We start from the raw sequence: 17,077 nt of genomic DNA on the forward strand, positions 1-17,077 counted from the left end.
AGTGCATCATTTCTTGATAGAAATGAGACTGTAGATCACCTTCATTTGAAGTCTGCCTGATAATTTCTCTTAAGGCTTTAAATTTACCCATAAAAGTGTTGTGAAATATTGTCTCAAAATATGGTTAAATAGTAGTGTCAATAACTAAAAGTTATGCATAGTTCTCTACTAGTTTGAAACTCCTTTCCACTAGTTGGACTTCTGCATCAAATCATGTTTGCATGTTACACAACCGCTTGTTGCTGTAGGACATTGAAACTACTAATTAGACCAGGAGTCAGCAAACTCTTTCAGCAGAGGGCTGTTCCAGTGTCCCTCAGACCTTGTGGGGGACCGGACTATATGTTGCTATGATTATGACCCACATTTTTGGCAAAAACCCATGTTGACAATTATTATTTCTCTCGTGAGTGGGGGGTGGGGGGCTAAGGTAAGCGCGCCATTTCTGTCAGCCCTTGAGAGTGTGTGCGCATGGGTGGGTGAAGGGAAAAACCATTGGCCAAGCTAGGTCAGGCCAGTGCCGCTCAAGCAAAAACGTGGAGTCTCCTTCTTTGGAGGTCTTTAAGCAGAGGCTTGACAACCATATGTCAGGAATGCTCTGATGGTGTTTCCTGCTTGGCAGGGAGTTGGACTCGATGGCCCTTGTGGTCTCTTCCAACTCTATGATTCTATGAAATGCCTAGAGAGGCTTGTGCTAGAAGGAAATGAAGGTGAAAGACACGGGGGGGGGAGTGGCGGGTGAGAGAGAAGCTTCGTTTTGAAATGCACCATTTGTTTAAGGGGCATTTTTGAAAAGAAAGAAAGAAAGAAAGTTGTTTAAACACTAAGAAATGGGATGATAAGCTCAAGGTTTGTGCCTCTGTATGGATTCCAAGATATCCGATTGTTGGAGTTCAGAGGAATCCCTCATCTGGATCTTGTGTAGAAATGAATTTTCTTCACCGGAAGAACGCGTTTCAAAGTTTTATTGCAGAACCGTCTTAAATACTAGTTACAATAAGATAAATGTTATGAAATACCAAAGTAACACAATGTAAACAGTTATAGCTGAATCCACCATGGGGGTAATGGACCCCTTGAGGCTTCTCCCCACCCCGCCATTTCCACTCCTGGAAAACCAGGGAATCTGCTGAATGCTTTCCCGGTTCAAGGTGGCATGCGCACAGCCGGGCTCCCTGAGGAGGAGGCAGAGGCAGGGCTCCAGGGTCAGTGTCCTGGAGGTTCCGGCTCGCGCTGACCTCTCCCCACCCTCAGCCCCCACCCCCACCCTGCCCCGCTTCTCCTTTCCCGCCAGGGCAACCAGCAGCGGGGGCAGAAGGAGCGTGCCAGCGTTGTTTGCCCAAAGCCGCTGTTTTCTTTCAGGGAGCGGTTGCGTTCAGCTGTCACCCCCCTCAGGATGGCACCCGGCCCATCCCCCTTTCTCTGCCACTGCTTTTGTTTTTTCTTTTTGTTTTTTATTAAAGATTTTATTCATACAGTAGAAAAGATAACAGAAAAAACAGAAAACAAAACAAGAAAAAAGAAAATAGAATTAACATCTTTTAGTAACCATATTTTCTTCATTTTTTGGACTTCCTCACATCTCTCGCTCCTGCGTTCCAAATTTATACAATTTTAACCAGCAATTTATCACCTTGTTTCAATTCTTATTCTATAAATTCCCAATATTGTGTCCCTAACTTTGAATACTTTTATCTAAGTCTTAATTCCCTGATTTAGGCATGATATTTATTCAAAATTTATCTTTCTCTTAAAATTCACTCATTCTCATATTCTTTCAACTAGCTTAATGGTGCCATGATATTTTCAGTCTCGCATCCTTCTTAGCACTCATACAATTTGCAATGTTTTTGTAAATAGTCCTTAAATTTCTTCCAATCCTCTTCCACTGCTTCCTATCCCAGGTCTCAGATTCTGACGGTCATTTCTGCTAGTTCCATATAGTCCATCAGTTGCATCTGCCATTCTTCCAGCGTGGGTAAATCTTGGGTTTTCCAATATTTGGCGACAAGTATCCTTGCTGCTGTTGTTGCATACATAAAAAATGTTCGGTCCTTCTTTAACACCCTCTGGCCAACAATGCCCAAAAGAAAGGCCTCTGGTTTCTTAGGGAAGGTATACTTAAATACCTTTTTCAGCTCATTATATATCATTTCCCAGAAAGCCTTAACCCCAGGGCAAGTCCACCAGAGGTGAAAGAACGTTCCTTCAGTTCCCTTACATTTCCAACACTTATTATCAGACAGGTGATATATTTTTGCAAGCTTGACTGGGGTCATGTACCACCTATATATCATTTTCATAATGTTCTCTTTCAAGGCATTGCATGCCGTGAACTTCATACCGGTGGTCCATAACCTTTCCCAGTCAGCAAACATAATATTGTACCCAATATCCTGTGACCATTTTATCATAGCTGATTTAACTGTTTCATCCTGTGTATTCCATTTTAACAGCAAGTTGTACATTCTTGAAAGTACCTTAGTCTTAGGTTCTAACAGTTCTGTTTCCAACTTCGATTTTTCCATCTGGAATCCTATCTTTTTATCCAATTTAAAAACCTCTTTAATCTGAGCATAATGTAGCCAATCTTGCACTTTGTCTTTTATTTTCTCCAAACTCTGCAGCCTCCAATTATCTCCATCTTTTTCTAGTATTTCCCAATACTTCGGCCATTTGGCCTCTATATTGGGTCTTTTCAGAGCCTTAGCTTCCATAGGTGATAACCACCTTGGGGTCTTTATATTTTGTCCAGACATTAAACACTGCTTTCCTAACAATATGGTTCTTGAAAGTCTTATGAATTTTAACCTTGTCATACCACAGATATGCATGCCATCCGAAAGCGTTATTAAATCCTTCCAAATCTAAAACATCAGTGTTTTCAAGAAGCAGCCAATCTTTCAACCAGCAGAAAGCTGCTGATTCATAATACAACCTTAAGTCTGGCAGGGCAAACCCCCCTCTTTCTTTTGCATCAGTTAATATTTTAAACTTGATTCTGGGCTTTTTGCCCTGCCAGACAAATTTGGAGATATCTCTTTGCCACCTCCCGAAACACTCCATTTTATCCACAATCTGTAAAGTCTGAAACAAAAACAGCATCTTTGGCAATACATTCATCTTTATAACAGCAATTCGGCCCAACAAGGAAAGTTTCAATCTTGACCAACTTTCTAAATCCCTTTTAATTTCTGACCAACACTTTTCATAGTTATCTTTAAATAAACTCAGATTCTTGGCTGTTATGTTTACCCCTAGGTATTTTACTTTTTTAACCACTTTTAACTCTGTCTCTTTCTGAAACCTTTCTGATTCTGAAGATGTCAAGTTTTTTCCCCAGTACCTTAGTTTTTTGTTTGTTTAATTTAAATCCCGCCACCTGACCAAACTCATGAATCAATTGTAATGCCCTTTTCGTACTAGATTCTGGCTCTTGTAAGGTCAAAACTAGGTCATCTGCAAAAGCTTTAAGTTTATACTGTTTCGCTCCGACCTGAATTCCTTCAACCAACCGGTCCCCTCTAATCATATTCAAGAGCACCTCCAGGACCAAAATGAATAACAAAGGGGAAATAGGACAGCCTTGTCGTGTTCCTTTTTCAATTTTAAACTCTTCCGTCACCACATTGTTAACTATCAGTTTAGCCTTTTGTTCTGAATAGATCGCATCTATCCCATTTTCAAATCCCTGTCCCACCCCCATCCCTTCCAGATTTTTCTTCATGAACTTCCATGAAATATTGTCAAAGGCCTTCTGCGCATCTATAAATATTAGCACTGCTCTTGTATTAATATTTGTTTGCAAAAGTTCCAAAATATCAATAATGTTCCTTGTGTTAGCAGACAAATGTCTACCTGGGAGAAAGCCTGCCTGATCCTTATGGATCACTTCGTTTAAAACTTTTTTGAATCTACTTGCTAAAATATCTGCAAAAATTTTGTAATCCACATTTAGAAGGGAGATGGGACGGTAGTTCTTAAGTTGTGTCTTTTCAGTTTCTGATTTAGGTATCAATGTGATGAAGGCTTCTTTCTCTGCCACTGCTTTTGAAGGTTAATACCATTGTCCATTACCTGGATCAAAAACCCTTGAAATTTATTTTTTTCTATATTTTTGGCAGTTTACATATGCTTATTCCAATGCAAAGTCTCTCAACAGAACTGAAATGAGTTCAATGTCTTGGTTCTGCATTATGGTAATACTTTTTGAGGGATGGCATGGGGAGTGGGGTGGTAAGAGTCTTGCTGAATATATAGTTTCAGAATTACAAATCTTGTGTTCAGGGGGCATTTAATAGGGTAGAAGTAAATGTCAAAGTCACTAAACCTGACCTTGAGGAAATATTATAGTGTGGGCTTCCTTTTCTTTTTTTGAGAGAGAGAATCACTACTTTTCCATTGTTTGGTATCTCAGTAAGATGGTTAAATGCATCCTCTTCTAATGATAATTTTGGATATGTGATGCTGAACATCTAATTACTCCCACTTAATGTGTTATAGGAAATGCTTTTTTGACACCCTTGAGTCTTCCAGATTGAAATTCAGATCGGTTGTACTGTGTCCATAAAAATGGGGCACCTAAGATGTGAATGTGCTGGATTTTTACTTTCATCAGCCCTTTCTGGTTCTGACAATTATTATTTTGTATTTCATTTGCAGGCAGGCAGAAGTCCTGAAGGCTGACATGACGGGTAATGAGCTTTGCTTTTCATTTCAAATCAGCCAGAAACTTGGGTGGTCTGCTTTCCACAATTGCTAGTACAGTGGTACCTCTGGATGCAAATGGGACCCGTTCCAGAGCCGTTTGCATCCTGAAGCGAACGCAACCCGCATCTGCGTGGGTTGCAATTCACCGCTTCTGCGCATGCGTGTGATGTCATTTTCAGCATCTGCGCATGCTCGAGCAGCGAAACCCGGAAGTAACGCATTCCATTACTTCCGGGTCGCCGCAGAGCGCAACCCGAAAACGCGCAACCCAAGGTATGACTGTAAAATACATGAACTAGGATCAGTAAACTGTGTTTTTCCTTTTAATGTGTGCCCTCTACTTCTGACAATGCTTCTAACAACTTTGATATCTGCCCCCTTTTCTGCACCCAGAACACAAGAGATGTACTAGCATAACTCGCAAAATGGTGTTCAAGAAATTCAGAGCTAGGATAATGTGCCATCATTATTTCAGAGTAAGCAAATTAATACACTGGCACCTAATTTTTCCACATTTCCTTCACCCTGAGAAGTTTCAGACCAAAATCTTGCATTACAGGGTGTTTTCAGCTGTAGCCTTTGCTGATGTAGAAAGGAAAGTGTTGTGTAACTGGGTGAATCCTCTTTTGAGGAAATGGCAAGGGAAATGCAGTTGTTGTGCTATCATAATAAAACCTTGATCTTCTTACTACTCAGATTCAAAGCTGGGTCCAGCTGAGGCCTGGACATCCAGACAGGCTCTGCAGGACTTATACCAGAAAATGCTGGTAACAGATTTGGAGTATGCATTGGACAAAAAAGTGGAACAAGATCTGTAAGTATCTTAAACTTGGGCATGTACTGTTTGTCAAAGAGATCCCTGAAATTTTGGGCAGAATTAATGGCATATTCAGAAGATATTCTTTTATCTTTGAGTGTGTCAGCTTAAAAAGTTTAACTGGTCTTAACAGAACTTTCAAGGTATCACTTGGGAAATTATTTTGAAAAGGTGAAGTTTGACTGGAAATGTGGTATGACATAAACCATAAATAATTCAGTGATTATTTTATTTCATTTTTTATATTGCATGTAGCTGCTAGTAACATGGGACAAATGTGTAATATGGTATTGAGCTAATAGTATGTATTGTTATTTGGATGAACTGTTCACATGTGAAGCTGTTTTATTGAATAGGAGGCAGGGTTGTAAAGAGTGAGGCCTGCAGAGTGTCCCACACTGGACACTAAACTTCTCTTTCTTCCTATAGGTGGAATCATGCCTTTAAGAATCAGATCACAACTCTACAGGGTCAAGCAAAAAACCGATCAAATCCAAATCGGAGTGAAGTTCAGGCTAACCTCTCTCTGTTCTTAGAGGCAGCTAGTGGCTTCTACACACAGGTGAGTTGAGGGATTGCACTATGAGCATGGGGCATAGAAATGGCATAACTTCCATGGCACCAAATAGGTTTTGTATGTTTCTTGCCCCCGCAAGATGTGGTAAAGACTACCAACCTAAACACCCTTAAAAGGGGAATAGAGAAATTGACCAAGCTGTCAGTTGGTGCTTAGTCATGATGGTTGTATGTGACCCCACAGTTTCAGAGGCATCCATCTTAAAATTCAGTTGCTGAGGAACAGCAGTGGGAGAGGGGCTGCTTGAGTCTTCCCATAGGCACCTGGCTAGCTACTGCAAAACAGGATGCTGGCCTTTGGTCCAATCCAGAAGCACTTGCCTTTCGTTCTTACATGCATGTATTCCATTTTGCTTTTGCAATATCTCTCTTTTATAGAAACATTAGGTACCCTATGGACATAACTGATACTGAGTTAGACCATTGGTCTGCCTTGTTTGACATTGTCTCCTCATAACTGCTTGCAGCTCTTCAAGGTCTGCCTCAGCCCTGCAGTCAGAGAGTCATTTCACTGGAAATGCCATGAATTGAATCAGACCTTCTGCATTCAAAGCATGTGTTTAGCCACTGACGTAAGGCCTTTCCCATAATATTAGCTGAGGAGAGGTGAAATGAGTTTAGAATGATACAACATGACCTCTGTGTCCTTTTCATGAACTTCTAAATCTTATATAGAAGTGAAGGTGGGGTTAAGGATAACACTCAAAGTTGACCAATTCCTTCAGGCTTTTCTATCTGGTTGCTGGTTTTGCTATAACTATTAAAATTGATTTGTTTCTAATTTTAGCTACTGCAGGAGCTGTGCACAGTGTTTAATGTAGATTTGCCCTGTCGTGTGAAGTCCTCCCAACTTGGAATTATCAGCAATAAACAGACGCACACCAGCGCCATTGTGAAGCCACAATCTAGCTCCTGCTCATATATATGCCAGCACTGCCTTGTCCACCTTGGAGACATTGGTGAGTACCATGAACATGGACAGTAGAATCTGCAGGAGGAAGGTATACATAAGCTGTGCAGTGGCAGTGAAAAATAGAGTTTATGTCAAGTGTTAATAGCAATATGTAATTGTAAGGAGAGAATAGGAGCACCTGCCAGGTTGGAGTAAACCAAGGCTCCTAGTCCAGCACTATGGAGAATAACTGTCCACAAAACCTATTTATTTTAGAAGCAGTGGGGCGTAGCACATTGACTAGTAGTGTAGAATGTTCTGTTTCAGCAATTCTTCTTGATTTTTCAGCTCGCTACAGAAATCAGACCAGCCAGGCTGAGTCCTACTACAGGCATGCAGCTCAGCTTGTCCCATCCAATGGTGAGTTTATGGAATGCAGTCTGTGTGGGTGAGTTTGCCAATTCTTGATCAGTTGTTTGCAGCATAATCCCACTGGTTCTGTGAAGCTTAGTTTCCATCTTCATACTCTACTTCAACACTGAACTCCATGGAAGAAGGATGTCCATATACCACATTAATTCTATGGGATTGGCAATAGATAATAGAGCTAAGATGTTCATACCTCATATCAACTGGATATTTATTTCATTATCGTTCTTCCAATTTTTCTCTGTGTTTAATCCAGAGGGATCTCCATAGTGGCTTCCATTAAATAGTTTAATTGTATTTTATTATCTATTAAAACCACCTACATATTTCCTCCCTCTTCAGGAAAGCTCTGCCATTCCATTGCTTCCAAACATGTCCAGTCCCCTGCTCAGGCTCTTCCTTTCTGTTCCTCCACCCCCTAAGTGAACCCTTTCTTGAATCAGAAAAAAAAACTTGCATTGCAGCTGGAGATGTGTCCCGCAGCACAACCTGCTAACTACATGTCCCTTTGCTTCAGTAAGTTATAACACGAATGTTAGCAAGCCAGTTTTTGAAGCAATCCTCATTACTACATTAGGACTGACCTGCTTATTATTGACCATGGTCAAAAACTTTTACTCCAACAGTAGCTGCTGCCTAGAATATGGTAAAATTGTACTTACAGAGTGAGTCCTTTACTTTATCAGAAACTTTTCTTCCCTTTAAAAAAAAAACTTTAGGTCAGCCTTACAATCAGCTGGCTATTTTAGCATCCTCCAAAGGAGATCACCTGACCACAATTTTCTACTACTGCAGAAGCATTGCTGTGAAGTTCCCTTTCCCAGCTGCCTCTACTAACCTACAAAAAGCACTTTCTAAAGCACTGGAAAGGTAAGGCTAATATTTTCTAGGTAGTGAGATATCATTTATAAGCTTCAGGCTATTGCTACAATATAAATCTTTTCTCCAAGATGCTGCAATACTTATATATGTGTCTTTTATAAGTAGTTCTCAAAGAACATCAAGTTACAAGTAAGTAATTTCTTTTCCTCTGTGCCTTCTACAGGTTAATAGTAGCAACAAAACATTTATTCTGCCCCTGTGATTGTAAATTTGATATGACAGTGCCATTGAATTTTCATACAATTTAGTTACACACAGGGCAAGGTTTTGATGTGTCAGTATACTTGCGTTTTTGCAAAATGGGCTACAGGTATTTGCCTGAACACACAGTGGTTAAAAATAGAGTTGCAGGAGTGCATACAAGCTCTGCCGCCAGTGTCCCCACCCCAGACTCCTCTCAGAGTTATTTATCATGTGACTGAAACTACCTTGGTTGTGCTGGCCAGTGATCTCCCATGGGCTAGGGACAGAGGTGAAAGCTGTTCCCTGGTTCTGGATTTCTCAACAGCTTTTGATACCAACATAGACCTCCTAAAAAACCTCAACAACTTTGACTCCCTAAAAAAAAACACACACTCAGTCACTTTGGTAGATCACTGCCAGTTTTTTAATAGTGGGAGTAGATCTCAGTCTCTTGAAAGTTGGACATGTCTGATCTATATGAAGCCACTGGAGAGATAATCAGGGAGTTTGGGCTGGGTGCTCACCAGTACGCAGATGAATCCCAGCTGGACCTCTCGTTTAAATTGGAACCAGTGAACATCCTGTGTGAGTGTCTGGAGGTGGTTGGAGGATGGATAGTGGATAGTGGTTAACTGATTGAGGTTGAATCCCGATAAGACAGAAGTACTGTTTCTGGGGGTCAGGTGTGGAGGACTCCCTGGTCCTGAGGGGGATCACTGTGTCCTTGAAGGACCAGGTCCATAGCCTGGGGGTCATTTTGGACTTGCAACTGTCCTTGGAGTTGCAGGTTAATTTTGTGTCTAGGGTGGCTGTCTACCAGCTCCATCTGGTACGCCAGCTGAGACCCTGCTTGCCTGTGCTTTGTCTCTCCAGAGTGGTATATACTCTGGTTATTTCCTGCTTGGACTACTGCAGGGCTATCTGTGTGGGGCTACCTTTGAAGGCGACTCAGAAACTACAACTAATCCAGAATGTGCCAGCTGGACTGGTGACTGGGAGCTTGCTTTTCACCTTCCTAACTCCATTGCTGAAGCAACTTCTCTATTTTATTCTGCAGCAACCACTTTCTCCCCCGTATCCACCCTTCCTCCCCTTTCTTTTGTGCAATTCCATTGTGCACAAACCACCCCCATAGTAACTTCCTGCATCTTTCTCCCCCATACACAATGCAACCACTAAGCACCATTTTCACCTTCCACCAAGTTATGAAGCCACCACCCCATCCTGTTCTTCAGGCCCTTTCATGCCCCTGCTTTCATCTTCAGCCCCATGCCCATTCCCCCTACTCATTTTTTTCAAGCCCCCTTTGTACCCTCTTACATTTTTCCTCCACACTCCTTTTTTCAAGTCTTCCTTACAGAGATCACCCCATTTTTTTGTCTTCTCCCTCATATTGTGCTGCCCCCCCGTGTGTGTGTGTGTGTGTGTGTGTGTGTGCGCGCGCACACACACACACACACACACACACACACACACCACAACCACTTTCACCCTCTTCTATTTCTTCCTTCCTCCTTTCTTAACTGTCCCTGGCACCCCCATTTCCATACTTCTTCCTGTTCCCTTCTGTGCAGCCTCCTTCATGCATGCACACAATACTGGCATATGTCACTGTATCCTTAAGATTAATAGAATATTAGCTTGTTCATTTAGAGACGGTTAAGTGCAGCTGATGTTGGCATTCATCTGTCTTGAGGGACAATGGAGTGCACTTCCAGGGGTGAAGTCAAACTGCTGGAGAATCACAGCGTCTTTTGTAGCTGCGGAGACCAGTAACTTGAGTAGACCAAAGCCAGTGTGGTGTAGTGGTTAATCTGGGGAACCGGGTTCGCTTCCCCGCTCCTCCACCTGCAGCTGCTGGGTGACCTTGGGCCAGTCACACTTCTCTGCAGTCTCTCAGCCTCACTCCCCTCACAGAGTGTTTGTTGTGGGGGAGGAAGGGAAAGGAGAATGTGAGCCGCTTTAAGACGCCTTCGGGTAGTGATAAAGCGGGATATCAAATCCAAACTCTTCTTCTTCCTCTTCTTCTTGTAACTGCTTGCTCCCACATTGTTTTTGGTGTGTTAGCAGCCCCAAAGTGACCTCTTTGGGGCACAAGCTATATCTTCTAAATTACTTCATTGAATCTGGAACTTCATGTATGAAGACAACACATGATACCAGGAGTGAAAAATGTGTGGGAAGGTACTATGGAATATTTGGGTGGATGGGTATATCCTCACAGCTCCTTCATTCCCCTCCCATATTCTCAGGGTCTTGCTTTATCCAAACCTCTGCTGCCATTTTAAAACCTGCCTTACATTTAGCTTCCCCTCCACTACTCTGACTTCATGCAAATCCAGGATTGTGATGTAACACTCCAAATCCTCCAAAGGGGATGGCACAATGACAGCTTTATATTTTATATTTTTGTGTCTATAGGAAGATTGGTAAATGCACAAACTTGTCTATATGAATATATTTCCACCTACTTACTTGCATTTTCAAGTGGTGTACATAAAAACAATCCACAGAAAATGGAACAAACAACAACAATTTTATTATTTATTATTTCCCCAGCCACACTGGGGGCTTACAGTAAACCAAATGCTACCTTGAAATGCCTGCTGGAGAGGTTAATTCCCAACAGTGAAGTGTTTTCTGCTGGATGGGGGCAACTTTTATTATTACTGCTTCTGGATTGTTGTCTGGAGAACACAACATGCCCTCAGGTTACACAAAGTGGCTGTCTGTGATCTACACAAATGACTGAATTGTTTTAATTTGAGAGTTTCTAAATGTTAATACTGCTTTTTATCTTCAGTGCAGTTGTCTTGGGAAAAACTATCAATCACAGCTACAGCCTCTCCTGTTTCAAAGACGCCAACTTTCTTAAAAGAGGGTGCTAGTCAGCAGTATGCATTTGTTTTTGTGCCAGGGTTAGCTTTACAAAGACTAAAATATGTGTGTTTTTTATCTCCTTAATTGCAGTCGTGATGAGGTGAAGACTCAATGGGGAGTGTCTGATTTCATTAAGGCATTTATAAAATTCCATGGCCATGTGTATCTGAGTAAGAACTTGGAGAAATTGAACCCTCTCCGTGAGAAATTAGAGGAGCAGTTCAAGGTTGGTTTCACAAGATGTGCCCTGCTTTTCATGCTGAATCATAGAACTATACAGTTGGCAGGAACCACGAGGGTCATCAAGCCCAGCCCCCTGCAATGCAGGAATCTTTGGCCCAAGGTGGGGCTTGAACCCACAACCCAGAGATTAAGAGTCTCAGGCTCCACCAACTGAGCTATCCAGCAGCTCCTGTGGGGACTGGTGCTTTTATTTATCGCCCACCCCATGCTTCTTAAAAATCTGGTAAGAATGCATTGATCCATGTTCTTTTGTGACTGAAATAAGATTAATAAGGGCTTGAACCATGAGCCTTATGGAGTGTCTATCAGTAGTAAGAAATCATAAGTGAAAGACTAATTCTTTCTTGTATTTTTTTCCTCCCATTGGCTGATTGAACTGAAATTGTACTTCTCCTCCTGATTTTGGGTCTGGCCTACTGGTTCTTTCTTCTTAGCTTTTTATTAGTGTTAAAAGTGCTTAGGGTTCTGTTTTGTTGTGGTAGTGCACGTTGCCTTGAATACAGATTTCTTGTAGAAAGAATATTATTAAACTTCAATAACAATAATTATAAATATCAAGCACACAAGCCCAAGGGAAAAAATGCTTTTGTATTCAAAATTGAAGTGCATGCAGGAGTACTAGGTCACACATTGAGACTTTGTGCTAAGGTTTATGATGGTTGCCCCTATGCAGCTTGGAAGGCGAGTGAAGTACAGATCAAAGAGGATAACAAAATGCCATTTCCACATGTTGAATTCATGGTCTAAGTGCATTAATGCAGCAGCAGTGCTTTGTCCAGCCTGGGCTAGATACTAGGAAAGGCACTGCAATTCTACCGTACCTGCACACAGGAGAACAGTCTGCATAAGTTTGACAATTACAGCAGTGATTATTCCAGCTGGAATTTGAAGCCCTAGCCAGAAAGTGCACCGTGGCAATTAGTCTGGCTTGCTATCTCATGCATGCACCTCTGTTCTCCAGACCCCAGGCAAAGCTGTTAAATATGGAGCAAAGAGTTGGGCTAGATGAGCCTGACATTTCTGCATGTCCAGACCAGGGACAGAACATCTTTAGCCCTTAGGTGTTGCTGGACTCCTGTCAGCCAGCATAGCGAGGAGTCATGAATGATGGGAGTAGTACCCATAGTCCAGGAGTAGCCAGTGTGGTCCTGGAGCGGTAAAGGTTCCCTCATCCCTAGTATCATCCGTCAGCAGGAGAAAGTGGATTGCCACTTTCTCCATAAGTGGGAAACATCAGAAACTAGCAACATGCCCATTGTTGCAACTGTTAAGGGTGTGAGTGGAAGGGAGATTCATACATTGCAAGGAATTAGGGAGTCAGGGAATAAAATAATTCCCTGCACTGCTCAGATATATATTGCATCCCCCTGTGTTGATTCCTGTCTGAAGACCACCCAGAGGTAGGCACCAGGTAGCAGGTTTCGCCCTTTTTGCACAATGCTCCTCCCATAAAAGCATGTGGCAGCCATGCACTTCTGTGAGAAAAAGCAAAGAGGTGCCTCAAAAGACACCCTTAGGGCAAGGCTACACCTATAGTCAATGTCCTTACTCACCAGCAGTCAAGCCTGTTCCTATATGCATTGTCCCATTCTGAGGTGTATGTTCTTCCTTTTTTGTTACAGAGGCTGCTGTTCCAAAAAACCTTTAATTCTCAGCAGTTAGTCCACATTACCGTCATCAACCTGTTTCAGTTGCATCACTTACGAGACTTTAGCAATGAGACTGAGCAGCACAGTTACAGTCAGGATGAACAGCTCTGCTGGACACAGTTGCTGGCTCTATTCAGTAAGTACTAAAGCTGACAGATCTTGGAGCAAAACCTATCCTGTTGTGCTGCAAGGCTGTTAGGATGATTGCTACATAGTCAAGTCTGCTGAAAACTAGATATGAGATTCTAGGTTAGTTCACTTGTTGACGACTAGTCAATTTCTCTTGAGCCACACGAGGAGAAGGAGGAGATGCTGCGCTTGCAAGATAACTGTCCAGCCAGGTGATTCAAATAGTTACTGTTTTATGGGACAGGATGGGAAATAGTAAATTAGAAGCATCCTGTTGCTCCTAGTGATGTTAACTGTTTCTGAGCTGCTTCTGTGATGGCTGGAATAGCATCAACAACTCTTAATACCTCCCCCACCTCCTTAGCCTGTTAGGAAGAGAAGTAGGGCGATCAGACAACTTGAAGTCTGCCCATCCCTGCCCTAGCTTAGTGGGGATCCTGAATGCAACAGTATCGGAAGACCCATCAGCTGTCCATAGCTCTCTTACTATCAGAAAACGCTTTAAATGTATTCATGTCCAAATCAATGTGTTATAGTCTAACTGTGTACCCATGAAATCAGCTTGTAGACTCAAGTTCTTCCCAGGTGCCACATATACTGGGTTGCACACATATAACTCTATGACATAGCGGCAATAGCTGCTGTCCAGCTTTTGATAAATTAAAGTTTGGTTTGTAACATTATTATTATTAGTTATTTGTACAGTGGTACCTCGGGTTACATACACTTCAGGTTACATACGCTTCAGGTTACAGACTCCACTAACCCAGAAATAGTACCTCGGGTTAAGAACTTTACTTCAGGATGAGAACAGAAATCGTGCTCCGGCGGCGCGGCAGCAGCAGGAGGCCCCATTAGCTAAGGTGGTGCTTCAGGTTAAGAACAGTTTCAGGTTAAGAACGGACCTCCGAAACGAATTAAGTACTTAACCCAAGGTACCACTGTATACCGTGCTTCATCTGTACATCTCAGGGGTTCACAGCATACAAATATAAGATGCAAGATAAAAACAAAAAATACATAATAAAAACAATAACCCCTCCCCCTTTAACCTGTATGGTGTACTTGGTAAAAAATAAATTGAAGCCACATTGTACAGTGGTACCTCGGGTTAAGAACTTAATTCGTTCTGGAGGTCCGTTCTTAACCTGAGGTACCACTTTAGCTAATTGGGCCTCCCGCTGCCACCACACAATTTCTGTTCCCATCATGAAGCAAAGTTCATACCCTGAGGTACTATTTCTGGGTTAGTGGAGTCTGTAACCTGAAGCGTCTGTAACCCGAGGTACCACTGTATAGTATTAACTAGTGATTGAAAGGACTGTAACCCACTAAATGCTATATGTCTGAAACATTTCTGCAGTCGTCTTTGCCTTCTGTTGATGAGGACCTAATTTTTTGCTGTCTGCTGCCTGCATATTGTCTTTTTAAAGTGTTTTTCACAGGGAAACCTAATCCAACTCTGCCCCTTGAGAACTGGGGTTGGATAAAGTAGCAAAGTGAGGTAGCATGCCCAAATGTATAATGCTTGCTGATCATCATAAGAACATATATCTTTTCTTCCAGTGTCTTTTCTTGGAATCCTGTGCAAGTGTCCTCTCCAGAATGATTACCAGGAAGAGTCTTGGGGTTCCTATCCCCTTCCTGCACTTAAAGTCTCAATGGACTGGCTGAAACTTAGACCCAGCGTATTTCAGGAAGCTGTGGTTGATGAAAGACAATAGTGAGTCTTGTGTTTTCATGGGTGTCCCGTCCCGTCCCCCCCCCCCCCGTTTGTCCTTTGGATGAAATGGTGTACCAATGAAGAATTTGTGATAGAAGTTGGACATTGGAATAGATGCTAGTATAGCAAACTGACGAGTTTTGAACTGGAAGTCCCTGGTACATATCTTGTCTCTGCTGTGAACATTCTCCAGTGGTCCTAGGCAAGCCACCACATTTTACTTGCAACCCTGTATCTGCAATATCTGCAAAACATTTCAGGGTGGTGGTAAGGATTACTGAGCCAATGAATACACAGGTTTATAGTAGAAACTTATTTCCTTTGTAGGGACGCGGGTGGCGCTGTGGGTCAAACCACAGAGCCTAGGACTTGCCGATCAGAAGGTCGGCGGTTTGAATCCCCGTGACGGGGTGAGCTCCCGTTGCTCGGTCCCTGCTCCTGCCAACCTAGCAGTTCAAAAGCACGTCAAAGTGCAAGTAGATCAATAGGTACCACTCTGGTGGGAAGGTAAAAGGCATTTCCGTGCACTGCTCTGGTTCGCCAGAAGCGGCTTAGTCATGCTGGCCACATGACCCGGAATCTGTACGCCGGCTCCCTCGGCCAATAAAGCAAGTTGAGTGCCGCAACCCCAGAGTCGGTCACGACTGGACCTAATGGTCAGGGGTCCCTTTACCTTTACCTTACTTCCTCTGTAACTGCTTCCGAGTGCTAACTGGGCCTATAACAGAAGTTGTCAGTAAGGGTGGGGATCACTGCAACCTTCAGTTCTGTGTGAGCTAATTGCTCCCTGAATCTTACCTGCTTTTCAGAAGCATGCCTACCCATGGTCTCCAGCGTCATACCCATTTGCTAGCAATGTGTTTTGGACCCAGCAGCACAGATAAATTTATCCTGTTCCAGCAGGATAAATAACCCAGTCAGTTCCAGAAGCAGGATACATTCTTCCACTTGCTTCCAAGGTTCTTCAATACTCACTGTTTTTCTATACCTCTCTCCTAAAATATGCTATTTATTCTAGGCAGCCACTACAGTGATTACTTGCCTGAGTGATACTGTGAGTTTGACCTAGGCTGGGAAAGTAGTTTTCTAAAGTGTTTTCCTGAGTCAGAATTTCCAGCCACCAATGTGGCACTTGCTCTCCCTGCATGGAAATGGTGGCTATCATATGTGTGCAGTAGTAGTTTGACTTATATGCCACCTTCGTTCCATGAATGCATTCAGTTTGGTTTAAATAGTGTTTCCCAACAATCTCCCATCCTGGTGCTAAGCAGACCTGCTTAGCTTCAACAGGTTGGGACATTGTTATGCCTTCATTTTAAATGTTTACGACTTATTCTCTGACAAGTATGTAAAGCCTACATCACGTTAGACCTACCCAGAGTGTGTGTTTGTTTGGTTTCCACACCTGTGTTGAATATTTTCACATTAAATGTAACCTTGGGCTGAGGCCTATTCACATAAGGTCCTGTATTCTTAGGCTTAAAGCATGCAGTTGTTAGGATGTTGTTGGCATCTGTCTGTCTCGAAAGAGAGAATGGAGTGCGCCTCTGGGGTGAAGTCAAACTGCTGTGTTTACAGCACTGAAGTGACCTCCCCAGGGAGCAAGCCTGACCCGTGTGTATGGAGGTCCTGGGCTGCCCAGACAACATGATCCCCCTCTCAGCCTCGCAAGAAACAGAAACATCCAACTGTCTTAGCGACTCCACTCTGCATAGCCTGAAGATACCTCACAAGGCAGGATAGTTTTAGGATCAGTGTGTTCCATCTCTTAGAGGGGCTACCTTCCCAGGATGATGAGCCCCAACTGCCCCTTGTTAGGGTCCATAAATATGAGAAACAACTGGCAATGTTATACGATTATCTGTGAGTGCATGCCCAATAATTAAGGTGGGCAGTTGTGATGCTTCCCCACTGTAAGCGACTCTAAATATCTAGAGGCTCATCCACAGTGCCTTGTGCCAGTG

The 17,077-nt window shown here is 42.7% G+C and overlaps 1 protein-coding gene across 2 annotated transcripts in view; it reads left to right on the top strand.

Moving 5' to 3' along the window:
- Nucleotides 1-17,077, top strand: part of SMG7 (SMG7 nonsense mediated mRNA decay factor) — a 60,970-nt gene that overhangs the window by 13,097 nt on the left and 30,796 nt on the right. For both annotated transcript variants that reach the window (XM_081915043.1, XM_081915044.1), the window contains exons 2-10: nucleotides 4,663-4,694; nucleotides 5,407-5,524; nucleotides 5,957-6,089; nucleotides 6,891-7,062; nucleotides 7,344-7,415; nucleotides 8,144-8,294; nucleotides 11,460-11,595; nucleotides 13,235-13,397; nucleotides 14,957-15,113. In XM_081915043.1, the coding sequence (XP_081771169.1) occupies nucleotides 4,663-4,694; nucleotides 5,407-5,524; nucleotides 5,957-6,089; nucleotides 6,891-7,062; nucleotides 7,344-7,415; nucleotides 8,144-8,294; nucleotides 11,460-11,595; nucleotides 13,235-13,397; nucleotides 14,957-15,113 (1,134 nt within the window). The remainder of the gene's footprint in view (nucleotides 1-4,662; nucleotides 4,695-5,406; nucleotides 5,525-5,956; nucleotides 6,090-6,890; nucleotides 7,063-7,343; nucleotides 7,416-8,143; nucleotides 8,295-11,459; nucleotides 11,596-13,234; nucleotides 13,398-14,956; nucleotides 15,114-17,077) is intronic.

Source organism: Podarcis melisellensis, assembly GCF_964234715.1.
Source record: "Podarcis melisellensis genome assembly, chromosome: 6".
Taxonomy (NCBI): domain Eukaryota; kingdom Metazoa; phylum Chordata; class Lepidosauria; order Squamata; family Lacertidae; genus Podarcis; species Podarcis melisellensis.